General features: G+C 32.0%; 2 protein-coding genes across 2 annotated transcripts; one reads left to right on the forward strand and one right to left on the reverse strand.

The window, feature by feature from the left end:
* Positions 1 to 2,536: 2,536 nt before the first annotated feature.
* LOC124838035 (homeobox-leucine zipper protein ATHB-6-like) lies at positions 2,537 to 4,901 on the reverse strand. The gene is made up of 3 exons (XM_047313539.2): positions 4,321 to 4,901; positions 3,826 to 4,208; positions 2,537 to 3,361 (listed from the first exon to the last, which is right to left on the reverse strand). Exons 1-3 carry the CDS (start codon positions 4,382 to 4,384, stop codon positions 2,900 to 2,902), a joined length of 909 nt encoding a protein of 302 aa, XP_047169495.1. The 5' UTR covers positions 4,385 to 4,901; the 3' UTR covers positions 2,537 to 2,899.
* Positions 4,902 to 20,755: 15,854 nt separating this feature from the next.
* LOC124840688 (ATP-dependent RNA helicase DEAH12, chloroplastic-like) lies at positions 20,756 to 27,792 on the forward strand. Its single transcript, XM_047316789.2, has 3 exons — positions 20,756 to 21,762; positions 22,683 to 25,806; positions 26,438 to 27,792. The coding sequence occupies exons 1-3, from the start codon at positions 20,908 to 20,910 to the stop codon at positions 27,655 to 27,657; spliced, it is 5,199 nt and encodes a 1,732-aa protein (XP_047172745.2). The 5' UTR covers positions 20,756 to 20,907; the 3' UTR covers positions 27,658 to 27,792.
* Positions 27,793 to 27,848: the final 56 nt, after the last annotated feature.

Here is a 27,848-nt window from a genome sequence, read left to right on the forward strand (position 1 = left end):
TAATACTTTAAAAAATAAAATGTTTAATTAATTGGTAGAGTAAAATAAATAAAATGAATGACCCATCTCTTCCCTCTCTACCAAAGTGGGTAAAACAGACAAAATTATGGGTGGAAATGCAGTAGTTGTTGTAAACAAAAACAGACAATTTGAGTTGCTGCTTTGTTAATAGGTTCAGGTGAGTCACGGACCAAATATACTCTCTCCTCGTACAAATAAAGACAGAGTTTACTAAGTACTTTAAGTCCCAACAACACAATATAACCCTCTTCAAATAAATAAATACCCTTTCTTTTTCATGACGCTGCCCAAATATATTTATTTCTTCATTAATTATGTGTTTAATGAAAGGAGAAAAAGAGACAATTATGTAAGAATAAAGTAAATATTAAAATTAGCATTTCCTAGCAAAGTCATGTTCTATCTTTGACACAAATTTTATCTTATTCAGGCATCATCAAGAGAATTGTCCCAAACGTGTCATGAATTATTTAGTCAAATTAACTAGAATTTTATCATACAAATACAAGATAGTTGGAAATCCAACGTCGACTAAAGATAAGATCAATTTATAATATATAAGTGAGGTGCAAACCTTACTTTACAAGTCGATTTTGTGGGGTTGAGTTAGACTTAAAACCCACTTTCTAATATGGTATCAGAGCGATAGAACCTATCTCAACGAGTTCTATGTGGACATTTATGTTTTCACCCGCCGATTTTGTGTGGTTGAGTTAAGCTTAAAATTCACTTTCTAATAATAAACGGTATGAAAAAAATAAAAAATAAACACATATACCTAATTTGACTAAAGCATTGACCAACTTTAATATATGTTTTATAAAAAATACAATAAATTACTTGTCACAGTTTTGTTCAGTTTCACTCTCACTCTCGTTTAAAAACACAACTTATAAGGTTAACTTCTTTTGAATTTATAAATTCCTATTTATAATATAAATACCATTACAACTAAACTAAAATTTGTGAAACTTGTTGGGACTAATGAAAAAGACATATGAAGAATCTTTCTCATTAAACAATAATAGTCCTTAGATGATTTCACAATATGACTTTATAAATGTTAAGAGACTGTTTATAAATACTATAAGAAATTTTGTTATTCCTAATATTTTTATTGATGAAAATATATTTATTAATAAATCAAAATTATTATCAGATTTTTTTCATCAATTTTAGAATTTAAATTATTGATAAATATTTTTAATATGATTTTGAAAAGTCATCTATGAGTTTTTGTTTATAATTTTTAATTAAATATAAAAAATAATTATTCATATAATAGGATGAAAAATTATGGAAATTGTTTTGATATTCATTTTAGAAAAGGATATTGACATCATATTTAAATTTAAAAAAAGAAGAGAATGATAAGTGATAGAGTTGATGGTCACAAATTGTGCTAAATTAGATTGATTTCTTATAATTCAAAGCTAAAAAAGCTTGTTACAAAGAGATAAATATCCTTTTTTTTTTCAAATTCATATGTGATATTAATATCAAAAAACGATAATTTTTTAAAAAAATGTATGTCCTTCTTTTGAAAAAACAATAAATATATTTTTTTAAAATGTGTCCTTTTTTTTTCGAATTCATATATGTGTGTTTCAAAACTCAATAAACATGTTCCAAAGAGATAAATCTCCTACTTTGCAAAATGTATGTATTATATGAATTATTATCTTCTATACTTAAATAAAAGATAAGAATCATAAAATATCTTTCAAGATTATATTAATTGTTCTTGGTAACTTATGTTCAATTAATTTTGTTGATAAATTCTGTTGATAATTTATAATTTTTATTATCAACAAATTATTTAGTTAATAAATCTTTCAAAAAATTGAGTGGTAATTTTTTGTTAAGTCAGTCTGATGACATTTTTATATATTAACGAAAGATAGATGAAAAGAAGAGGAGAAGAAGAAAAGGAAAAAAAATAAGAAGTGGATGGGAGGAGAAATTGTAGTTGGTGGTAGTGGTGACAACGGATACACATTAAAAATGACTGCAATTGGAGAAAGAAGAGGAAGAGGAAGATATCGAATTGTAAAGTTCATCGATGATCATTTTCCTGACAAATTATTTATTTTTGAAAAATTCGAATTATTTTTTTATCTTTAATCAATGCACATTTTAACTTTTTAGTAACTTTTTATTGAAGATTTTGCTGAATTATTTTCACAAAAGGGATAGATGTAATTGTAATATAAACATATGTAGCCAACACGGTTAGGTTTAGGCATTAAAGAAGTGAAAATAGGATAGGAATAAGAGTGTTTGTTTGAGTTGGATAGAAATGAGAACGAGAAGAAAAAAAAACCTCACATTATCTTATTCTATTTTTCTTAAATAATTTTTCCACAACCCTTTTTAGTAATAAAGTATTTTAATTAAATAGTAACGATAATAGAATAGTAAAATCATAACTTTTATATGATTATTTTCCGAGAGTTGTACTTATTTAATTTCTTTCATCATTTCGGCTTTTAAGTATTTTCTAGCAAAAACACCCTAACTAACAATACCCGGAATGTATTTTAATCTTGGGACATTTTGGAACACAAAATTGAAAATTCATAAACATAATCTACACTTGTGTAGTAGTTCTTGTTTCGGTTTTGTCTTTGGTAAAAAGGTTCTGCACCGTTATTGTATACTTGAATTGAAAGCTTTTTACAGCATGGTTTTGTCTGGGATTGAATTATTCATGTTACCTCCCACCCCACTCCATGCAGCAGCCATTCTCGCTTCTCTTTCTCAACTTCACACGACGCCATTCCATTTTCTACCCTTCAACCACCCAACCCTTTTACTACTTCAACCAAATGTACAATATCAAACAAAATTTTTCATTCTCTCCTTTCTTTTCTTTTCCTCAGCTCCACCACTGCAACGTCGGAGCTTGTTCATCAGAAAAGAAATTGCAGGCCTCATCGGCGCTGAAGAAGTTGTGCTCCTCCATCTTCACCACGTACTGCGCCTGATACGCTTTCTGGAACTGCAAACAGTTCATCGAGGAAGATTCCGTTGACAGCAAGAGATGTTCGGTTATGGGGCTGCAGTGGTTCTCTTCGTTCAAGATCGCGCTCGAATCGCTGTCGGAAGAACCGTCTTTGAAGTCCACTGGGAAGAGCGAAGCGCCTCCGAAACAAGCGCTGTTCTTGTTGTTGTTTAAACACTCGTAGTTCAACTGATCCTCGGATTCCGAACTAGGCTCGCTCTTACTTTGTTGTTCCGTCGTTGTTTTGTCGTCCGAGTCAGGCATCATTATTTCCTCCTTCACGGAAACACCGCTTCCAGTGTTCTCTTCCTCCAGCCTCGATTTCAGTTCCTTTATCTGCAAACACCATCCAATTTCAAAACACACTCTACAACACTCAAACAAAAACATTCGCAAGTAAATTCTAGGAAAATTAGATAGGTCTTTGTTCAAGAAAAAATTAAGACAACTTTTAAAACCAGATTTAAAAATAATCTGACTGAGATTAATTTTTACTTAAGGAAAGAAATTGACTTTCGTTTCCAACCTTCTGATGAAAAAGTATATGCTTAAAAGAAACTATCGTTCTTGTCAACGAATATTAATTACCAGTGAGGATTTATAACAAAATTAACAGAAATTGAAAATTGGAGCAGGAGCTTTGTGAGTAAATCTTGACGAAATGGGTCAACTTGCTTTTATTCTGAGAGCAAAGATGGTTAAAAAAAGTAAAATTTAACATGCACTTTTGTTTTATCGTTAAAAAAGTAATTACCCAGAGTTGTTTTAGTTAAATCCAAAATAAAGTATTATTATTGTACCTGCTTCCGTAAAGCTTCGTTGTCGTGATTGAGGGTGTCATAGTTAAGCTTGAGGGCATCAAAATTGGCTTTGAGGACACCGTAATCTCTCTCCAATTGTTTGGTTTTCCACCTTGCTCGACGGTTTTGGAACCAGACAGCTACTTGTCTAGGTTGCAGCCCAAGTTCTTGGGCAAGTTTGACCTTCCTCTCAGGTTCAAGCTTGTTTTCAACCTCGAAGTTCTTCTCCAAAGCCTTCACTTGATCTACACTCAGTCGCCGTTTTTTCTCAGATTGATGTCCCACTTCTTCAACACACCCTTCCTCGTCAAGCCCCTCAAGCATCATCGATTGGAACTCCCTACCATACACGTGCTGTTGGCAGTTTCTCGTACTGTGTTCCTCTAAATCATTACAAATCACAGATAAATATAATAATGATTAGTACTAGTATATCTATACAAAACCGACACGATTAAAACAAGGATCTTGGATCTGTGAGCTAATTATTATCACCTGTTGATGGACAAACTGTGATCAGGGGAGTGGAAGAAGAATCTGAACTGCTAAGTCTCTTCATGGGAACGAAAGATGGGATCTTATTAAAAGAAGAAAGTGTTTTGATCCACTTTATTGTTGGTGGTCAATGTCTTTAAGATCTCAAAACAAAGCTGAGAAGACAAGGTTTAATTTTCATTCAAAAGGAACCATGGAAAAAGAACTACCTTGTATTAAACAGCACCTATATTTACAATCTTGTAAGCAGCTATACAAGTACCACTTATCTCCACCAACACCCTTTTTTCCTTGCTTTCTTACCACCTCCTCAACCTCTTTACCCATCAAAATTTTCATACAGGAAAAGCAAAACCACACAGACAAGCCAATTTTTTCTCAAAACAAAACAAAAACACACGCAAACATGCTATAAAATTCTTCTCCACTGTATCATTTAGCATGGTTAAATATAAAAAGTGAGAGAAAGAATAAGTTCCTTCATCAACTATGAACAAAAACAAAGAAACAAACTAGAGAATGATGAATATAGCATGAGACTAGAAAATGGTGAAGTATTTTCACAACCCGGTAGAGTTTCCTAATTGCACTCGCTTTATATAAACCCAACCGGAGATAGAATCTGACTGGGGTTAGGTGGATTGCTACTGCGGTTAGCTTTCAAATGAAAATGAACCCAAATTCAATCCAAATGCAACTTTTCATCACCGGTTGTAGCCCGTTGCACTTCCGGTTTCTTTCGACCGTTTAGTGACAGTGATATTTCTTCGGCTTAGATCCTAACAACAGCAATCAATTGATTAATAATTAATTAGTTGTGTATACGGCTCGGCTCCCTCGGTTTAGCTGACTCAAGATTTGGGTTGGTCAGCGTATCACGCTCCTGCAACGGACACTTTTAAATAATTCTGAGGGTGATATTTACTTATTAAAAAATTATCAAAACAATATTTTGTATTTAGCTAAAAATACATATATCAGAAATCTGTCTGGTTGATAACAGATTTGAAACCCTAAAAAATCTAGTCTGAAATGTGTATATTTCAAATGTAACAAAATTCCAATTCAATGAACTAAAGTATGCATGAATTACTATAAACTAAATCACACTCAAAATCTACTCCTTATGAATTAAAAGAACCTTACATCGTGTTATTCTATTTCATTTAAATGTTAATTTTCATTTTAAAGTAAAAATTATTATTTAGTTATATATTTATATTAATTTTATCCCAAAACATAATATTTTTTTTTAATTCTAAGGTAACTAATAGTTTTTTAATACTAATTAATATATTTAACTTCTTACAAAACCAAAAATATGTCATGTTCAAGTTTGTGCCTAAAAAAAACTATATAAAATAAATTTCCATATTTTAAATTAGAAATAAAAAAAGTCTTGCTTTGAAAGATTATGTAAAGAATTAATCTTACTTATATAACTAGGGCATTATTGTAAGAACATTTATTTTTTGTAACTCCTAGTTACTTTAATGCTTCCTCATTTGTTTTGATAAAAAGTAGTTTGATTTAGAATAGATAATGATTTATTCATTAGCCATAAAATATTTTATATATATATATATATATAAGATTATTATCATTGTCAAATTAATTAATGTGTTGCAATTTAAAATATTTTACATGAGTTTGTTGTATTAAAAAGTGGTTTAATCTGAATCTAGTAATGAACAATCTTTTAGTGCCTGGATTTGAAGTCTACTATATGCATAAAGGAGTTACCTTAGGCAGATAAAAGAGAATTATCTGGGACCAATACATGGGTTTGGGATGCAAAAGATACTATAATCTATATAGTTTTAGGTGTTTTCAATATTTGAAATATATAATTTGATGGTTCAACTACTGATGTTCATATTACAAGAACTAGGAACCACTCATGTATATCTGAACATATATCTTATACTGAACATCAAACTGTTTATTTTCGAATTTGTGGCATTGCTGCTTTAAATAATTAACATCATATAGAGACTCATCCTCATTGCACACTATTTAGCTTTAGGTTTAATAGTTATTCATGTCATATCTTTTAAGCCACGGAAGAAGTTTCCATTGTTGGAAAAAAATTGATAACTTTTAGCATATATTAATGTCTATTTTTGTGATTTAATTTGTTCTTTTCATTTCAGTTTATAAAAAAAATTATCATTTCATCATGTAAGTTAGATTATAATTTTTCTTAAACATTCTATATTAACTCGAAATAAGATAAATTTACGCTACATAAGTAAATTTTACAAAATTTATATTTACAAGTAAATTTTATATATTTAGTTATTTTTAAAATTTATTTTTAAAATGATATCAGAATTACATAATCATTATTTTAAAGATAAATATCATATTAATTCAATATGATATCATAATCATCTAAAATGTATCTATCATATTTCAATTATAGGACAATTATCTTACTATTCATTAATATTTACAATTAAGTTTAAAATTATATATATTGATGTGAGAAATGATTTGAATATCCCAGCCTATTATAAATAAAGCAAACAAAATTATTTATGATATATAAACAAATATAAATCTTATCCTATAAAAAGTTAATCCCAAAAATATCTAATAAAATTGTATTATCTACTATAATATTTAAACTTACTAAAATGTGTTAAAAAGGGTGTCTATTTCATATACAAAATTCATTTATGTACTAAGCTTTTAGTATTGGTGAAATTGTGGCTGTGAAATGTAGTTGGAATTACAAGGTGTGCCAAATAATTATTTGATTGAAAAAACTGAAATCACCAAAATGCCAACAAAGAAAATGCATGACTTCTTATAAATATTCTGCTGGCATATGTGTATGTATGTATTACAATGATGTTATATCAGACGTTGACGTTTATTGAGATATACACTAAGTAGGTTGAAGAATTTTTAATAAGAAAATGTTAATGATAAATATGATGTTAGAAGTTTCATATTGAAACAGAAAATGTGAATTTAAAATATTTAAGTAAGTACAAATTCAGTTTTGTAAAATTAATTTATATTTAAAATTTATTTCTTAACATATATAATTATATTATTCTATAAAAAACGAATATATTTATTAGTAATTTATCTAGAAACTCAAAACTATTGTTATCAATAAACAATTTTGTAAAAAGCCTCGGTAATAAGCTACCAATTTTTTAGATAAAAAATAAAAATCATTAAAAACAAAAAATTTGCAATAAAAAGTTTTATTTTACTTAGGGAAAACCAACCGGAAATAAAATTGATATAGCAAGTATTTATTAATAGAATAAATTTTATATACCAAGGATTTACAATAGGATGTTGATAGATGTTCACTGTTAAAATTAAAGACACCAATCTAACATTAGTTATTTAGACTCTAACTTATACTTGTACTAATTTAATTAGAATTTTGCATTAATTTAAATTAATTTAACTAAAGTATTGTGACATTAAGAAAATAAAGGAGATGTTGTGTGTCTTCATCATAACCAAATGATAGTTAATTCTTTTCATGTTATCACAAGGTTGATAATGATTATAGGAATTTCATAAAATCTTCTAGTGATTATGTAATATTTTCATATTGGTCCAGATAAAAAACTAACCATCAATTATATTAATTTAACTAAAATATTGTACTAACCTAATAACACATGAAATTGTAGAATAGGTATATTCCACATAAAAGTTTGTGTTTATGATTTTTCTTTCCGGTCAAACACTATCCTCAAAAATCATGGAGTTTTTCTTGTAGCTAACTCCCATAAATATTCAAAATTTTGTTCAAACATTAAGTTTTTCTTCAGAATTTATAAGTTTTCTACACGAATTTTAAATTTAAAGTAATATATATATCCTAATAAAATAAAGTAAATCATTTTTTTATGGTAAAAAAAGGAAAAATACTCTAAAAATTAGTGTCCATTTCATAAGACAGGTATTTAGTCTGTTATTTTTTTTCTATCAGTGTAAGATGTTACCGAAAAGAGGCAATTTATGTGTAATGGGTAAAGAGGAACATTTTTGCAAGCAATTGTTGTGTTAAAAAACATCACCTTCAGCAGCTTATCATTGTAGTTATTATTATGCCTAAAAAATAATTAACCCTATGTTGAAGGTCATATGACTTAACCACATTTTTTTCCTTTTAGTTTTAATCTCTACAATTATCAATATTTTTTAAAAATTTATTTGCAATTTAGGAACTCTATTTGGATGATGAATGGAATATAAACAAATAATAAAATACACTGTTTCAAAGTTATAAAAAAAATGTCATTTTTGTCACTTGTTCAAATAAGTAAAAGAAACATAACTTAAAATAAATATACAGTGAAGTATATTGATTTTATATTAATATGTAGTTTGAAAAAATAATAAGACTATTTTGACTCATATTTATCATATATAACTGTGCCAATTATCTGACTAGCCCATTATAAACATATCTTGTACCACTTTGTTATGTTCTGAATTATATCAGTGATGGGATGTAAACTTTAGCAAGAGAAAAAAAAGAGTGTGGCTGTGAATTTGTGAATTTCAATTCCACTCAAAAGTAATAGCAGTTTTAATTTACTAATTTTTCGTACTGACTGGTATTTTTTAGTTTTAATAAAATAATATTTATACTTTTTAAATAAATTACATCAGTATTTGTATTTATAGCCAATAAGAAGTAATTTGTTAATTGAAAGAGTGAATTGATTTTATAATAAATGATACATTTATTGTTATTAATTTATATGTTTTTTTTTTTCAAAATGAAATAGTTTTAAGATTGGAAAAATATCAGGACCCTTGCCTCGTTTGGCATCCTGTGGAAATGTAAGCCCACCACCAAATGACTTAATTTAGTTGGGAGATACAATTATGAGTAAAAATGTATTTAGGAAAATTCTTATCAATTTTGAACTTTTTTATTTGATTTCAAAAATTTTCAGATGGTATATATAATTGGTTTTAGGTTAATATAAAGATTTATTTTTAAAATAAAATAAACAAGAGAATTCTAGATTAAATTGAATATGTGAATTAAAATTTTAGCTATCTCATTGTTCGTGCCTAAATTTTATTATTTTTTTAACATGTATTTAACTTTCTAAAAACAATAAATATTATTTTTGTTTGTTCGTGATATATGATAGAGTAAATTCAACTTCATGAATATATTTTTCAAGTGAGATAATATAGTAAGAATCAATCTATATATCTAAAGCATTATTTTTTTTGGAGTATAGATTTTTTAAACGATGTAAAATTATTAAATATATTGAAACATTATAGACAATTCCAATATTATGATATTAAGTGTGTCGAGTAATATTGTTAAATCAATAATCTTATATGAGATATTATCTGATTTAAATTTTGAAAACTCTTATGATTTGTATTTAGATAAAGTTTAAGAGAATTCAAGGAAGAATGTTTATTAAGGTTATTAATATCATTTAAGTGACGTGAAGTGTAATATTATTATTGGAGTTCTCTTAGAATAATTTTAAATTTTTATTTTCTAGATCAGAATTTATAAAAAGAGAAAGATCCATTAAAGGAAAAAGGTAATAAATTGTTTTATTTCAAAGTATCAAGAAGGATAAACCTGAAATTAAAGGAATGATATTTTTTTCATAAACGAAAAATAAATGGACTAAATTATATTAACAAAAAAAAGTTAGTTAGACCTAAATATGATCTTATAGAATTACAGAGAAGCGTTTCGGTTGTAGTCTCGATGAATTTTTTTGAAGCATCATTATGTTAATTATTTCACACTATAGGAACTGTTACTATTATTATTATTTTTTATCAGCGTTACTACTGTTCTAGTTAGTGACGCCACCTGTGCATATTGACCTTAATTTTATAGAAAATATATTATCCGAAAATTTTAAAATTTCTGAGTTCTTTTCTAGTTATAACTCTTATATCACGATTACTCCAGGAGTACGATAAATCACGACAACATCAATGGCATCTCCAAGAGATTCCATAGAATATTGATGATGTTCAGCTTGCCAAATCATTGCTTTGTTCTTTCTCAAGAATTAATATTGTACTTTTGGTTTTTTATTGTGACGCATTTTGTACTTCATTTTTTCCCCTCAAATGTTCGTATTGAACGAGAAAAATAAATATATCCTAATATTCACACTTTAATGTTCTGGATAGGCAACCACAAATACTTATAAAGGGACCTGTAAAACAGAAACCAACTTAGCAATATCTTAATTTCCAATTATATTTAATAATAACATGTAATCAAAGGTTGTCTGTCTCGTGACAAATTCCTAACATTCCACTTGCAAGTTTTCTCAAGTATAATTTGGAGGCTTACTCTCTAAGTCAAAATATTTCGAGACAACTGCATACAGAACAAAAAATTACACAGGAATTCATTTTGTCAAGTTTATTTCATTCAAGACATTTGTATAAATTTATTCTTGACCTCATTAATATTGAAACACCTCGTATATCTTTCGCAAATAACCTGGAGGAAAGGAGAATATATGAAAGTGTTTCGAGTCTCGATGATCTCCACAAAAGCTTCTTTACACTTTTTTCAAAGTTCCTAAATAGTTTCGATACTTTTTTTTTCCAAGTTCCAAATCGCTTAGCTGTACCTGTTAAAGCGTTTAAATTAGTGATTAATTTTATCGGAGTTACAGTCAAATCTTAAATGCACAATAAATGCAATCAATTACCTTCTTTCGACACCTATTTGTAGAGCTTGTGATTAGTGGAATCTTAATTACAGTCCAATCACGACCCATTTTCGACTAAGTAATTTTTGCAAGTTGATTATAAGTTATATATAGGGGTTATTATTGTTGAGGTCGTCTAGCCTCTCTGTCTTCCATTTCCATGACCCTTAGGTCAACTAATATTTAATGAATAATACCTGAAAGCGTTAACCACAGCCCATTCGGTCGGTCATCTCTCTCATGGTTGTATCCGGCTGACCACTCTATAAGTATGGTTTTGGGAATTCAAGTTTGAGTCTAAGTTTCACATTGGATAAAAATGAAAAAATAGAATACTATATAAAAGTGAAAGACTCGTTGACTCATTGTCTTAAGGTTTTTGTTAGAGAGTGACGTCAATCTCTTACGTGATTGAACTCATATCTCATTAGTGTTTGTGTCTTCCGTGAATCTTCACCCCGATACATAAAGTTTTTTTTATGTGCAAAATTCTCTTTATATGTTAGTCTAAAAATAATTTATGAACTAATCCCAGGTTTGAAATGTGTTCCGTTCGAAGGTCTCTTCTCTTATGCTAGGAATTTGAAAGTCGTTTTCTAGCCCTTGGCGACCAGTGCCAGGCAAGAATGAATGGGAGGAGAAAAAAAGTTGGTTTCAGCATAAAACTGTGCCCATCAATGCCTTCGACAAAAATTAAAATGTGACACAACACACCACAGCTTTTATGACAACCCACGACCCCACTTTTCTTAAATGACAACAACACGTGTGACCTGGGCTCACCAAAACCCACTCTTGCGTTCTCTTCTCTTTCTAACTCACGTTACGTTTTCAGCTTCCGAGGCTTCTTCTATGTCCCAGTTTGTGTGTATATATATGAAATGTGTATCATATCCTGGAAGTGATGGTAATAAATAGTGGAATATAGTGTGTAAGGACGAATTCTGCAACTCTGCATGGTGAATGGGCATGGGACACATTCATTGGTCTCACTGACTTTCACGAAAGCTCTGAATAGTACTCTCTGTTTTTCCACACACCCATCATTTCTCAATGGATATATGAAGAATCTAACTTCTAAAGCAAGTTAACTTCTTTCGATATTTGGATATTAATCATTCCCACAAAAGCTTATAAAAAACAATCTCAACTATAAATAATTATGGGATAAAGATGCAGATTCCTCTGCTTCAACAGGCTAATGATTGAATCCATGACCAATACAACGAAATCACATTAGAAAAGGTGATGCACCAAATTTTCAATCCATCTTCTCCCGGTAAGGACAATACTTGAACTCGGCATGTGCAAAAAAGGCACAAAGGATACTAAATTAGTCGCAAGAAACATATTGTAGAGAACAAATGTTATTGCCAAAAAAAAGTGAGAGTCTGAAAGAGACTTGCAAGTTCTACGTGCTTCATCTCAGTGTGCCAAACAGTGTCTAAGTTAATAATTGATTTCTCTATTCTATACATTCTAAATATTGGAAAAGAATAATGAAAAATATCTTCAAAGCTTTTGTTATATATCTTTTAGAATTAGTTTCTGATGTAAGAATGTGTTTTTTTAACTCTATTTTTAAGATCTAGACGAGTTTGTTAAAATTATACTGTACTTGAAATTTATATTTATATTCTTTTAATTAAAGTAATCAAATTGTTTAATAAATGATTTTGTTGAAATATTTTTCAATTTTCAATAATTTTCATCCGTATACATAATATTTTCATAAATAAGAATTAAATATTTTTATTTTTTAATTTATTAAATAAAAATCTTAGTTCTTTAAAAATATTTAAAAAGATACAAATAAAAGAACTGTTGTGGATGTTATTAGAAGAAAGTGTTGACGAAGAGACTGTGTTTACTTCAGGTAAAGTATCGAAATCCAACTTATATAGGTCATATAGCTTTGAACCAAGGATTACTATGTAATTTTGAAGCGAGAAATAGTATGGGCACAAAAGACAAATGAGATTGTAGATGACGTTCGTAGCGAAATTTATGGCCATACGAGTCTCAATTTTCTTGCATACGACATCCAAGTAAGGCAGGACCCACCATTCATGTCAAATTATTGATTCTATTAATATTATTGAATTGATTGAATACTAATAAAATATGAATTTGATACTTCTTTTATCCAAAATCTTAAACAATAAACTAATGAATTTTTATTCGTATATGTTATTTATTTATTTTATTTAACGTGGATTTGCACTTATATTTGAATACATACAAAATTGACACCGCTATTCTTCCAAAATCTTAAACAATGAATTAATAAATTTGTTGGAAATCCAAATATGAGTTATAGAAATGAAAAAGTATAGCATTATATAAAGACGAAAGACTCGTTAATTCATTGTCTTAAGGTTTTTAGTAGAGATTGATGTTAATCTCTTATATGATTGAGCTCATATTTCATTGATATTGTGTCTTTCCAGGAAATCTCCTTCTCGATAAACTAACAGTGATATCAAAGCCGAAGATTCGTCTTGGTGACAGACTCATCGTAGTTGTGGTTGATTGGGAATGCTTCTACTGGAATGTACCAATGTGGAATGAACTTACTCTTGAGGGAAAGATTGTTTGGAATCCAAGTATGAGTCATAGAAAGGAGAAAATATAGCATATATAAAGACGAAAGACTCATTTATATATTGCCTTAACGTTTTGGGTAGAGAGTGATGTTAATCTCTTATATGGTTGGACTCATATCTCATTGGTAGTGTGTTTTCTGGAAGAACTTCTTCGATAAACCCGTCAAATCTTTATTTTTATATATTATTTTACTTTATTTTTATTTAATATAGAACTTGTACTCACACGTTATCAAACGGAAATCAAACTGAAGCACAAACATATTCACGCAAGAAATGATGACATGGTTTGGAAAATAGTAAAGAGAGAAAGGTTTTTGTATGGGTTGTGTATAGAATCGAACAGTGTGTAGAAGAAAGAAAAAAATGTAGAGAAAAACAAATGTGAAAGCAACATATGGAGAAATGAGTTGATAAAGGGTCAAAGTTTGTCTGACAGCGCATAATCTTAGTGGTAGGCACTTCTCTCTTTCTTTCTTCTCTTTTTCTAATCTCTTTATAAAGTCTCTATGCAGAGTGGAAACAGAATCTTGAGGATTTCAACCCAAATTACGAGTTTTTCGAACTTCTCATTGCTTATTATGAACACTATCAAAAGGTCAATGTCCCAAACCTATCATAAAACATTTATTCAACTATTATAGGTATTTTTCTTAAACTAAAAATTAAAATATTATATTTTGTTAAATCATTTTTTAAACTTTAACTTTTGATTTGCATTTACTCTAGATATTCAAATAAGTCTTTTTTAACACTTCATTACTTATCAAAAGAGAAGGAGTTTAATTTCGATAAGGGCCATATACATGTCAAATCCTTATAAGAATAATAAATATTATATACCTTAATTTTAATTTTATTTTCATGATTTTCTCTTCAATTTTAAAAACGCTATTTCTTTAATGTATTTTTATTTATAAACCTGTAAGATAGATGGAAATATTATTTTACATTTATTTAACTTATGAAAAAGTGTAAAGGATATTATAATAAGACAATTTGTCACAAGTTTTTTTTTCCAATAATGATCTAAGTTTAAACTTTACTTTTCCATTTTCTTATATTTTTCCACTGAATCCATCCGTCAGGGAATTGGATAGTAACTGCAGTCGTATATTTTCTCCAATTTTTAACTTTATCATTTTAATGTTTATGTTGTTAACATTTAGATATTTTATTAAGGAGTGTTTTATTTTTAATTTCTATTTACTGTAATTTCATTATTAAAATGGTTTATTTGTTAATATCTATTTATTATTAAATTCATTACATCATTCACTAATTTTTATAAAATTTCATTTCAAATTTTTTAATTCCAACAACTTCCACCCTCACATCTCTTTCATTTCAAGTCCTATTATTTCCCCTTTTTCAGATTCACTCTTCTTCATTGCAAAATCTAAATAGCATTTTATAAGTACTATTGGCAGAGGCAAAATGGCTTTTCTATGAAAATCTTACACTTCTTTCATTTTCTTTATCAGGCCTAACGAGAAAAATATGTTTCTTTCTTTTGTTTGTGTACATGGGTCCGGAAAAAGTTATATTGGGCTATGTTGATAGATTTGGGCCTAATGACTTCCTCGTAACTCCGTTTCGAGTGTTACTCCCTTCACCATCCTATCTTCTCTTTTCACCTTTCTAATTTTTTCTAAATTCAATCTTATCTTTTTTATTTTTATTTTTACTTATTTTATTTTTTATTTTTTTAAATCCTAATCTCTTTTCACTTTCACTCTTTCTCTCATAAGCAAGTCCCCATCCCACCCCCACTTTCACTTTCTTTCTTTTCACTACCACAGACCCAAAATGTCATGCCTTGCCACGCTTGGAGAACCTCAATACATTTTTTTGCATCACAATTTTTCCTTTGTTCGGTCTAATCATATCCCACTTACTCTCCTACTGTTACACAAGTTTAATCTAATATAATTTAGTCAGTTATTTATGGTCACAAATGAAATTTTTTTCTTCATCTTTCATTAATAATATCATCAGTTGAAAGTTAACAAATGTAGAAATTAAGAAAAAAAGAGAGAAAATGAAAGTGGGGTGAGGTGGAGGCGTGCCTATGTGAAAGTGAAAGAAGATTAGAGTTTTAAAAATAAAAAGTAAAATAGCTAAAGATAAAAGTAAAAAGGGTAATATTGGAATTTAGAAAAAATTGGAGAGGTGGAGGGAGAAGATGGGTAGTGGAGGGAGTAACACTCCTCCGTTTCATAGGCTTTTCCTTTCATGCATTTCCATAATTACTAATTGCACTTCATAGGTACTAACTGCACCCCTTACAGCACGCAAAATGACTAAAATACACTCCCTCGCAACACCATCTCACTACTATGATCCCTGCTGCCATCGCACCTCTAACCATAAATTAATTTTCCATTGTTATTGCACTTTTTAGAAGAAAAAAAAGTGAAGAAGTGAATTTGGTGGGAAATTCCTTTCCAAAGTTATCATCTATGTTTTGAAAAGTTTATGAAAATTCTGTTTCGAAAAGTTTATCATCAGGAGGGATGCAACGTTTTTTATAACTAATTTTTCCTTTTTTTTTTTGTATTAGATCAGATTACTTTATCTTTTTTGTGAAATATATATTTTTATTATATTTAATAAAATAAAAGTAAGCAACAACATTTTCTTTTCTAAAAGATAACATAAAACTTCTTCATAATCGTCGTAAACCTTAAATAATTTAAAGTGAATATTATTTACTAGTACCAAATACTCGTAAACCTTAAATAATTATACCATTTTTATATAATTAAATATTTTTATAAGCTTCTTTTTCTAGATTATTTTACACACACACACACACACACACACATATATATATATATATATATATATATATATATATATATATATATATATATATATATAACACCAAAAAACCCTCACATTGAAGAGCCTCTTGCTGTGATACCATAGAATATAAGAGAAAAGGGTTATTGTTATTGTTAGATATAAAATAATATATAAAATAAAGCATAGTGAGTGAGTATAACGAGAATGGCACCTCCACCTCTAAATTCCACCGAAACCTAGAAAACATACGAAACTTCACGCTTAGTCTTAGGTATCATCACAACACAACATATTCCTAAGTCAATTTCTTCAAATGGACATGTCTCTTTCATCTCTTAAATTACTTTTATAAAAAATTAAAAACTTACTAAAAACAGTAATATTGCCACCTAGGAATTTTCTTATTTATTTTAACGTTTTAATCAAAGCAGAAACTATAGAAATGAAACTTTTAAATTTTACTTTTAGAAGCCATTTTTTTTCAGTTTAACAAAATTATATAAATATTTTTTCCCTTCTTAAGATATTATAAAAACAGTCATAAAGCATAATAATCTTGCAACAGATCCCGTTGGATTGATGTAAATTATTGTAACATCCCAAAAATACAGTATAAAATCATATCATAGAATACTCACAATTAACAATATTATAGTTCAGTTCTGAAAGAGAAAATGTACTGTTTATGGCGGAACGGTCTTACAACGATACTCCGAAATTTAAACTTTACAAAACAAAAGTCTAGACCGAACGATTCTTAGACTAAGCTTACACTGATCGGTGATCGGTTATACAAAATAGAACCAATTCTAACGACCTGCACGGTCCTATGGTTCAGCTTTCACTTCTACTTCTTCCAAAGCTTCTTCCAGTAAACACTCATTCCCTTCTGCTCACATTCACAGGATGATCATTGCAACAGGAAGAATAATCGGAACGGACAACAAGACAAAACATGAGAATATGGTAAGCTTATGTAATTTAATTAATTCAGAAAACATAGAATTCACACAAATCCAAGATAATATCAATAGGTCAATCATGCATCAACCAATCAGACATTTCCAACCATAACCATACAGTAATGCATGCAATGACCGACCACTTTACTCCTGACTGTTCGGACTGTATGAATTTTGTGTAGCTACGACGTTTTTGCACCCGGGTGATGTGATAGCTGGGATGCCCTCAACAGCTACCACCCGAGGTTAGTCCGTTCCGCCCAAGTTCACCTTATGGACTGGGACCTCCTGTCATTCTCACACATGACTTACCCCTCTCTACTTGAGAATGAGTAATCACAGAATTTCAGGATAAACGCCAGCTAAGCTTTTCCCACATTCATACTTTACCAATCAATAACCACTTTCTGAGATATTCCTCCCTGGAATACTCGTTCATAATCAAACTATTTCATACACATCACATTTCAAATTCTCTCATACTTTATCATCCACATATTCAAATGAAATAACATCATACGTTCATATCATAGCCCAAGTACGACTGTTATAACGCTTTTTAGAAATTAACAAGACTGAGCGCTACTCATCTACTTCAATAAACAGACTCCTAAGAGTTCAAAACCGGACGCCACGAAGCCTAGACCGAGTACTAAGACTCTAGACCGAACACCTTTTAAAGACCAACACTGATTTACACTAAATACTAATATTGATGAGAAACTATGGAGTAACGAACGCTATAGAGTTTGAATGAAAACTCTTATTCTAAACACGGTAATAATATATATTATAGAAAACAAGACCCAACGCTTGGTTTAAGACTGAGCCATGTAGAAACCGAATACTATTGAATGAGCGCTGGTCCAAGACCAAATGCTTATCAGGAATGAGCGCTACCGAGATTGAACGCTTGGTCCAAAACCGATCGCTAATAAACTCAAATAAAACGAATGACTATATAAATCTATACAATTGAGCCACCACTTATTCTGAATGAAAAGAACAATAGTCCTACGACCTTGAGTAGTATATGACACTTTAACTAAACTGTTCAGGAAGTCTAAAGGAGAACTACACTCAGGCTTAACACTCATATATACATTATAATATTATAACACGCTCGTTATTACCGTAATTCCTTGTATAAGAGAACCTAATATAGACGGACGCTCGACCAGATTACCACATTTACTCAGAATACTATAGTTGACGATCAATCCTTATCTCAACTCAATTCACCACATGCATCATTCATCCATCCACACGTCCAAACAAGCAGTACACTCATATCTCATATTCATAAAAAATAAACAAGGTATCATGCAAACATATCAACGTTCAAATTATATAAGCTTTCCCTACCTCTAAGCGTGACCGAACGTTCATAATTTGAACAGAATGGCTCACCACCAATTTCTTAGAAGACTACGATCACGATTTACGAAACTAACCACATGAAAGACTAGAAAGGTGTTCAGAAATGGGTTAAAGAACTCATGTAACTGGAAACTAAGTTTGCATGTACAGAGAAAAACCACTCGGCCGAGAGAGGTGAACTTACCAGTCCAGAATCCAAAACTGATCGGTTCAAACGAACGTCCTCGACACCAGGAGTGTTCAGACAGTGTCTGAGTGGTGATCAAAAGAAGAAAATATTAAGATTTCTTAGAAAGAATTAGGATATTTTAGAGAGAAGGGGGAAAAAAGAGTTTCAGCAGTTTGGAGAAGAAGAAAGACATGCAGAGAAGTGACACGTTATTTGAAATTTGGCCTTAAATACTGTTGTCACCCAAAACGAACGGCTTCTCTCCTGCATCCACCTGTTTTCCACTAACTGAGACGTTCACTCCCTTCTTAGCACATGGATCCCACTACTTGGAGTTTTGGGTGCGTTTTAATGACTCTGACATGTATTTTCTTATTTGATCTCTTAAAATACTACAATTTAGGGTTATTTTGCAGGACAATCCAAAACTTTTTCATACTAATTTTTAAGTTTATTTTATATGTATTTGTTATTTTTAAAATGCAGAAATTATATTTTTAATGTGTTTTGTAATTTGGTGCAAAAGTAAATGCCTAGCTCCATATAGCATGTGATATTAATATCCTCTTATTTCCCATAACTAATCATAGCTATTATAATATTCTGAATTGAAACAAATCATTTAAATTTGAAGCACTTGTTACATAGACATCTAATCTTACTTTCATTCTCACAAGACTCTTGTTGACAAACTTTAATAACAACCTCTTCAACTTCATTGACAATTTTTTTTTAAATCTCTTATCTACTATAACATCTATTATATATATAACCACTATTTGAATGATACCATTCCATATTTTGTATAGATAAACATGAAAGTTAATAAACCTGGACTAAGTTGTTACTAATATTAAGTACTAATTGAATAATTTAAGATAATATTTAAAAATGAATATTTGTGACTAAATTAATAATTTAAAATTTTAAAAAATAGAAATAAAAGAAAAACACTTACTTATAAGAATATAAAATCTCCTTTGGTATAGACAAATAAAAACATATGCGTCTTGCGTACGTGTTCATTTTTTTACATTAAAAAATAATTAAATTATTATTATTATAACTATAAAAATAAATTTAAATAACTTTTTCAATTTTACTGTATATATTGTTAATTTCTTTAGATAATTTTTTATTATAATAGTTATTTTAGTTTAAAAAATAGTTAAATTTAAAAAAAAAGTCAAATTGAAAAAAAGGTTAAATTAAAAAAGTAATTTGAAAGATAAATTTGGTATAATAATTATATGATTTTGAAAAATTAAAAAGTACCTAAAGGGTAAAATTAAAAATAAGTGTGCACACCAAAAGACAATCCTCCTTATATAGAATAATATATCTTATTTTATCTTTAATTATGTTTTAAATTTAAAAAAATCTACAAGTATATAAAAACTGTAAAGATTTTTTTATATATATTAATACATTTAATATTCTTATTTTATTTTTAATTATATTTTAAAATTAAAAATATCTAATACTAAAAAAGATTGTAATATAATAATCACTCATTTTTTATGTAGTGGTTAGCATTAATATTTCTAAATATATAAAAACAGAAATGTTTCCTTTTAACTAGTACTAAATAATAATTTAAATTTTATGAATAAAAATATTTGATTTATAAGAAAAACCTTAAATCGAAAATTATTTAAAAATATATTTACGCCTTCCAACAAAATAAACATGTATTAGTTTTGGTGGTTGAAATTACAGTAACAAAACGTGCTGAAGAAGGAAAAAAAATATACAAAAAAGAAAAAAATAAATAAACCGAGGAACAGAAACAGAGAAGGAAGTGATATTGGACTGACTAACTGTAAGGAAACACGAAGAGTCTCTGACAAGACAAAGATCATAATACACTTGGCCATTGCTATAAAGTATCATTCACTTTACATTGTTTCCAAACAATTAGGGTTTTCATCTTTCAATTTCATTTCTATTGCTTCTTCATGAAGAAATCTTTCTACCCTAACTCCTCCCCAATGTCTCACGGCACTCGTCCCCGCTTTGATTTTCACCCACAATGGAGGCCGCACTCACACCCACATGCACATGCCGCACGCGTCCACCGTCCGCCGGAGCCTAATTTAAAGGTGAAGCCTTATTTCAAGGTGGTGCTCCGACTCGGCTTCCACCCTTCCAGCCGCGAGGACATCGAGGCCCTGATCAAAGACTGTGAGCACAAGGAGCAGTCTTTTACCTTTTACCCCGAGGACGAGGTCGCTGCCGTGCTCAGTTACAAGAATTGGGAGGAGGCGTGCGTTGCGGCCGCCTGGTTCTGGGAGACGCTGCTGTCGGAGAAGCACGATTATACGCCGGAGCTGGACTCCAACGCTTCGGTGACGGACAGTCTGGATGGTCGCCTTCGAGTGCTGTTCAGGAGGCACGTGATGAAGGTGATGGAGGGGAAGGAGGTTAAGCGGTGGGTGGAGGAGAGTAAAAGGTTGTCGAAGGAAATTGAGAGGGTTTCTCGTTTGCTCAGGAATAAGCACTTGCATATGAGCTGGTATAACAGATATATTGACCAGAGGAAAGGGCTCGTTGATGAGAAAGACCAGGTTGAAAGGAGGTTGATGGAGTTCTACTCTGCGATGGATTGTATACTGAATCATCTGGCGGAGGGAACTGACATGGTTGGTGCCAACGTGGAGGGTAGTCGGAGTGTGAATGTGTTGGAGTTTGATGGATGTTGTGATTGGAAGCGCATTCACTGCCTGATCAGAAGGGAGTGTCGGAGACTGGAGGATGGATTGCCCATTTATGCTTACAGGAAGGATATTCTTCGGGAGATACATGAGCAGAAGGTATATCTTTCTATGGAAATTGCAATTAATTCTTGAAACCATAATCATTGGAAGGGATAAATATTTTATAATTTGTAACTTTATTTTCCATTTTTGTTATACAGTTCTAATTACTTGGATGATGTTTACATGCCTGTATAACGGATTAATTGGTTTTATTTAAGCAATGTCTTAAATTGCGAATGCGGTTGTAGATTGAGAGTGTTTTGGACAATTCCGCTGGATATTGTGGTCAAATGAGGCTGCGACTGTGGTCGTCTGAATCCTGTAAATCTTGAGATTGCCACTAAAATACTTGTTGCCAACTTGTTTTTGAAATCTTGATTTTAGATGAAATTTAATGACATTGTATTAGGTCCTACACCCTGTTTATGTGCCCTGTCTAAGAACTTAATTTGAAGCCAATTAGTTTTTAACGATGTCTTAAGTTGCGGTTGTAGATGGAGTGAAATTGTTCACAAATGCTTTCGTATTTGTGGTTGTGTTGACCCCCCAAACATTGAACTTGCTCGGAAATTGTGGCCAAATGTGGTTGCATAAACACGAATAGTCCTGACATTGTGGCTGAATAGCGGTCAATAACCCTTTTCTGAACGCTGTTGGTGAAATCTAATAACTTGATATCATATTCTATACTTGTCTGTGATGCTTATATATTTCTTGAAGGTAGGTGATTTGTGTTGCCTTGTTTGGCAGGAATATGTGAATGGGAGTGTTTGAAAGTCCCATGGTACCTACCTCAATCATTGGGTTGTGGTTTATGTACTAGTTGGGAGAAATCTTTTAATATCAGTTGGTTTTAGGATTAAATATACTTATGTATTTTGACTTTTATTGTCATTGGACTCTAGAAATTGTGATTCTATTTAGAATTTATATATGTTCTTTTATCGATGTTATTCTAATTAGTATATATACAGATGGTGGTATTAATTGGAGAGACTGGATCTGGTAAGAGTACACAGTTAGTTCAGTTTCTAGCTGATTCTGGCATTGGTGCTGATGAATCCATTGTATGCACCCAATCTCGCAAGATTGCTGCCAAATCAGTGGCTCAAAGGGTTCAGGAAGAAAGCAGCGGTTGTTATGAAGGGCAATCAATCACATGTTCTACGTTTTCATCCTTGAATGAGCTTGATTCCAGGATAATATTCACGACAGATCACTGTTTATTGCAGCACTACATGAGGAATGATAATTTGTCTGGGATCTCGTGCGTCATAGTTGATGAGGCTCACGAGAGGAGCTTAAATACAGATTTACTGATGACTTTGTTGAAGAATTTACTTTATAGGAGGGGTGAGATGCGGCTTATCATTATGTCTGCTACAGCTGATGCAAATCAGCTATCTGATTACTTTGATGGTTGTAGTATTTTTCGTGTGCAAGGGAGAAGTTTTCCGGTGGATATCAAATACGCTCCTCCTGACCATGCTGAGTATTCTGGTTCTTCTGTTGTTGCATTGGATGTTTTGGATGTTGTCAGAAAGGCAACAGAGGTTCACAGAACAGAGAAAGAGGGAACTATCCTTGCTTTTCTGACCTCTCAGATAGAAGTAGAATATGCCTGTGAGAAGTTTAAAATAATACCCTCTGCAGTTGCCCTGCCCTTACATGGAAAACTTTCATCTGATGAGCAATATCGTGTTTTTCAGAACTACCCTGGAAAGCGAAAAGTGATATTTTCAACAAATCTTGCGGAGACATCACTGACAATTCCTGGTGTTAAATATGTGATTGATTCTGGTTTAGTTAAAGACTGCAGATATGATCCTGGCAGCGGGATGAATGTACTTAAGGTGTGCTGGATTAGTAAGAGCTCTGCTGATCAACGGGCTGGTCGTGCTGGGAGGACCGAACCTGGTGTGTGCTATAGGCTGTATTCAGAAACTGATTATCAATCAATGGACCTAAATCAAGAGCCAGAGATTCGGCGAGTTCATCTTGGTGTAGCAGTTTTGAGGATCCTGGCTCTGAGAGTGAAGAATATTCAGGATTTTGATTTTGTGGATGCTCCAAGTTCTAGCTCTATTGACATAGCAGTCAGGAATCTAATTCAGTTAGGAGCAATTGAGATGAAAAACGATGGTCTTGATCTAACGCCAGAGGGTTGGTTCCTTGCCAAATTGGGAATTGAACCCAGGCTTGGTAAACTTATTCTTGGCTGTTACAAACATCGTTTGGGTAGGGAAGGTCTTGTTCTGGCTGCTGTGATGGCCAATGCTCGTACGATATTTTGTAGATTTGGCAGTGAATTTGAAAAACGAAGATCCGATTGTCTTAAAGTGCAATTTTGCCATTGTGATGGTGACCTCTTTACTCTTCTATCCGTGTACAAGGAATGGGATGCTTTGCCTTGGGGAGAAAGGAAAGCATGGTGTTTCAAAAACAGCATCAATGCTAAGTCCATGAGGAGGTGCCAAGACACAATTTTGGAGTATGAAAGTTGCCTTGAGCGTGAACATAAAATTGTTATTCCGAGTTATTGGCATTGGGACCCTTATACACCCTCTAGTTATGATAAGAACTTGAAGAGGGTTATACTGTCCTCACTTGCTGAGAATGTAGCCATGTACTCTGGCTGCAATCAACTTGGTTATGAAGTGGCGCAAACTGGGCAACATGTTCAACTGCATCCATCATGTTCATTGCTTGTTTTTGCTCAGAAACCAAATTGGGTGGTTTTTGGTGAGATTCTTTCCATCTCTAATCAATATTTGGTCTGCGTGAGCACATTTGACTTTCAATCATTATATGACCTTTGCCCAGCTCCCTTGTTTGATGTATCTAAAATGGTGGAGGGGAAGTTGCAAATGAAGACATTGTGTGGTCTTGGCCGTATTGTTCTCAAGAAATTTTGTGGAAAAGCCAACTGTAATTTGTTCGCTCTTGTTTCGCGTATAAGGAAAGCTTGTTCAGAGGAACGTATCTACATTGAAGTGAATGTTGACCAGAATGCAGTCCACTTATTTGCCACTTCAAATAATATGGATACAGCCCTTGCGTTGGTTAATGGCGCTCTAGAATTTGAGAGAAAGTTCTTACGTGCCGAATGTATTGATAAGTTTTTGTATCATGGGTCTGGTCCTTCACCTATCGCTTTGTTTGGGTCTGGTGCTGAGATAAAACATTTGGAACTTGAGAAACGTTCCTTGAGTGTTGAGGTATGTCATGCAAACATAAATGCAATTGATGACAAGGAGCTCTTAATGTTTTTAGAGAAGAATACCTCTGGTAGTATCTGTGCTGTTCACAAATCTGCAGGCAATATGAAGGATGAAGATAAGGAAAGGTGGGGCAGGATAACTTTTACATCCCCTGAATTTGTCAAAAGAGCCACTGAATTAGATGGACATGAGTTTTGTGGCTCCTCCTTGAAAATTTTCCCTTCGCAGTTGGGAGGGGATAAAACATTTTCGTACACTGATGTTAAAGCAAAAATTTGTTGGCCTCGTAGGATTAGCAGGGGATTTGCCGTAGTTAAATGTGATATAAAGGATGTCAATGATATATTGAGAGATTTCTACAACCTTGCAATAGGGGGAAGGTATGTTAGATGTGAAGTTGGCAAAAAGAGTATGGACAGTGTTGTTATAAATGGGCTTGGCAAAGACCTCTCGGAAGCTGAAATACTGGATGTGCTAAGAACTGCTACAAACAGAAGGATTTTGGATTTTTTCTTGGTGAGAGGGGATGCGGTTGAAAACCCACCATGCAGTGTTTTGGAAGAGGCACTCTTGAAGGCAATTTACCCCTCTTTGCCCAAAAGGAACCCGCACTTTAGTTCTTGCCGAGTTCAGGTGTTTGTACCTGGGCCTAAGGATGCCTTTATGACAGCTTTAATCAGTTTCGATGGAAGATTGCATTTAGAGGCAGCAAAAGCTTTGGAGCATATTGAAGGAAAGGTGTTACCTGGATGTCTATCATGGCAAAAGATAAAGTGCCAGCGGTCGTTTCAAAGCTCCTTGATATTTCCAGCACCAGTGTTTCGTGTGATTAGGGAACAACTGGATGGAGTACTTGCAAGGTTCAAGAATTTAAGAGGTATAGGCCAATTTTTCTTTTTTGTAGATGCTTGTAAGTTACAATTCATTTTCCTTACAGTTTAGCATTTGCAGCGTGTATAGTTAGTTTAAATCCCCTTCTTCAAAAAATGGACTAAAGAATGAGTTACTTTAAATTCAATATATATTGTTGAATTTTCATTGTTGGTTCTCTTCTCTTTTTAAATGTTTCGCAGTAGTTCATCCATCTATGTATGTGTTAAATTTTAAATGTATGTTCACTGACAATGGGTGCAATTAGTTTTTGATAAACCAAGGTGGAAGAAATAGAAATTTGGTAGAAACAAATAAAAATAAACAAACACTCTTTGTTGTATGGATGAGAACAGGTGAGAGGTTTCTCCTCCTGGGGGTTCCCCCTTCACAAAGGATTTTTCCTTTCACACTATTAAAATCACTCGATAAATTCCTCTAGTCTGATTTCTCCCTTGACCGTCCCTTCTCAAGTCAAAGTATTCTGTTCGAAACATTGATTGATTTTTTTGTGAAGGGGGCCGTTGGTGTTTGTTGTAAGCTACATATTTATATTGTGAGATAACTTCAATTGAACAATGTCAAGTGTTTTCTTATTACAATATGACATCTGACAATCATTGGTTTTCTTGATTAAGGTCTTGAGATCGAGGAGGACAGGACATTTAATGGTTCCCACCGAGTCAAGATAACTGCGAACGCCACAAGGACAGTGGCAGATGTCAGAAGACCTCTGGAAGAACTATTGAGAGGGAAAACCATTGAGCATGACAGTCTCACTCCTGCAGTTCTCCAGCTCATGATGTCCAAGGATGGCTTTAATCTTAAAAACTCATTGGAGCAGGAGACAGGAACTTATATTCTTTTTGACAGGCACAGCTTGAATTTGCGTGTGTTTGGTTCCCCAAACAAGGTTGCTTTGGCTCATGACAAGGTGATTCAATCCCTCCTTTCTCTACATGAAGAAAAGCAGTTAGAAATCCATCTGAGAGGGAGGGATTTACCTCCTGATTTAATGAAGCAAGTGATTAAGAACTTTGGACCGGATCTGCATGGACTGAAAGAAAGGGTACCTGGAGTAGATCTTAAGCTCAACATAAGACGCCATGTAATCAGTCTTAATGGTAGGAAGGAGTTGAAAACCAGGGTAGAGGAAATAATTTTTGAGATTGCTCGTTCATGCCATCATTTGGTTTGGACGTTTGCTAATGATGGTCCTAATTGCCCGATTTGCTTGTGCGAGGTTGAGGATCCATTCCAGCTTGAAGGCTGTGGTCATTTGTTCTGCCGGTTGTGTCTGGTGGAACAATGTGAATCTGCTATTAAAAACCAAGGCACCTTCCCAATATGTTGTACTCACAAGGACTGTGGAGATGTCATCCTGCTTACAGATCTGAGATCTCTCTTATTCAGTGATAAGTTGGAGGAACTTTTCAGGGCTTCTTTGGGAGCTTTCGTGACTACGAGTGGGGGAACTTACAGGTTTTGCCCTTCTCCAGACTGCCCCTCAATTTATCGAGTTGCAGATCCTGGGACTGCTGGCGAGCTATTTGTTTGTGGGGCGTGTTATTCAGAGACATGTACCAGGTGCCACTTAGAGTATCATCCTTACCTTTCATGCGAGAGATATAAAGAGTTCAAGGAAGATCCGGATTCATCTCTGATGGAGTGGCGCAGAGGCAAGGACGACGAAGTTAAGAGTTGCTTGGCGTGTGGGCATGTAATTGAGAAGGTGGATGGGTGCAACCATGTGGAGTGCAAGTGTGGAAAGCATGTGTGTTGGGTTTGCTTAGAGTTCTTCGGTGGTAGTGATGAATGTTATAGCCATTTGAGAAATGTGCACACGACTATAATATAATAGCTAATAGCCATTTTTCTGAGTTATGTAAATTTAGCGTAGCGGTATATAACACTGTATATGGAAGTATCAAAATGTACAGCTTTTTTAAACTATTGTATATATATATATATATATATTATATATATCGCAGCAGTTCCGCTTCTTGTATATATAATAAGTTGCATCGTGTTATCTTGGATGTAACTTTT

The sequence above is a fragment of the Vigna umbellata genome, chromosome 5 (genome assembly GCF_029865625.1).
Source record: "Vigna umbellata cultivar VRB3 chromosome 5, Vumbellata_1.0, whole genome shotgun sequence".
NCBI classification, from domain to species: domain Eukaryota; kingdom Viridiplantae; phylum Streptophyta; class Magnoliopsida; order Fabales; family Fabaceae; genus Vigna; species Vigna umbellata.

Excerpts from the sequence above, each read along its gene's own strand:
- LOC124838035 (XM_047313539.2), bottom strand. The coding sequence starts at position 4,384 with ATGAAGAGACTTAGCAGTTCAGATTCTTCTTCCACTCCCCTGATCACA. Across the intron at positions 4,209-4,320 it reads CACAGTTTGTCCATCAACAG|AGGAACACAGTACGAGAAAC; the intron begins GTGATAATAATT and ends GTAATGATTTAG. Across the intron at positions 3,362-3,825 it reads ACGAAGCTTTACGGAAGCAG|ATAAAGGAACTGAAATCGAG; the intron begins GTACAATAATAA and ends TGGTGTTTGCAG.
- LOC124840688 (XM_047316789.2), top strand. The coding sequence starts at position 20,908 with ATGAAGAAATCTTTCTACCCTAACTCCTCCCCAATGTCTCACGGCACT. Across the intron at positions 21,763-22,682 it reads GGGAGATACATGAGCAGAAG|ATGGTGGTATTAATTGGAGA; the intron begins GTATATCTTTCT and ends GTATATATACAG. Across the intron at positions 25,807-26,437 it reads AAGGTTCAAGAATTTAAGAG|GTCTTGAGATCGAGGAGGAC; the intron begins GTATAGGCCAAT and ends TTCTTGATTAAG.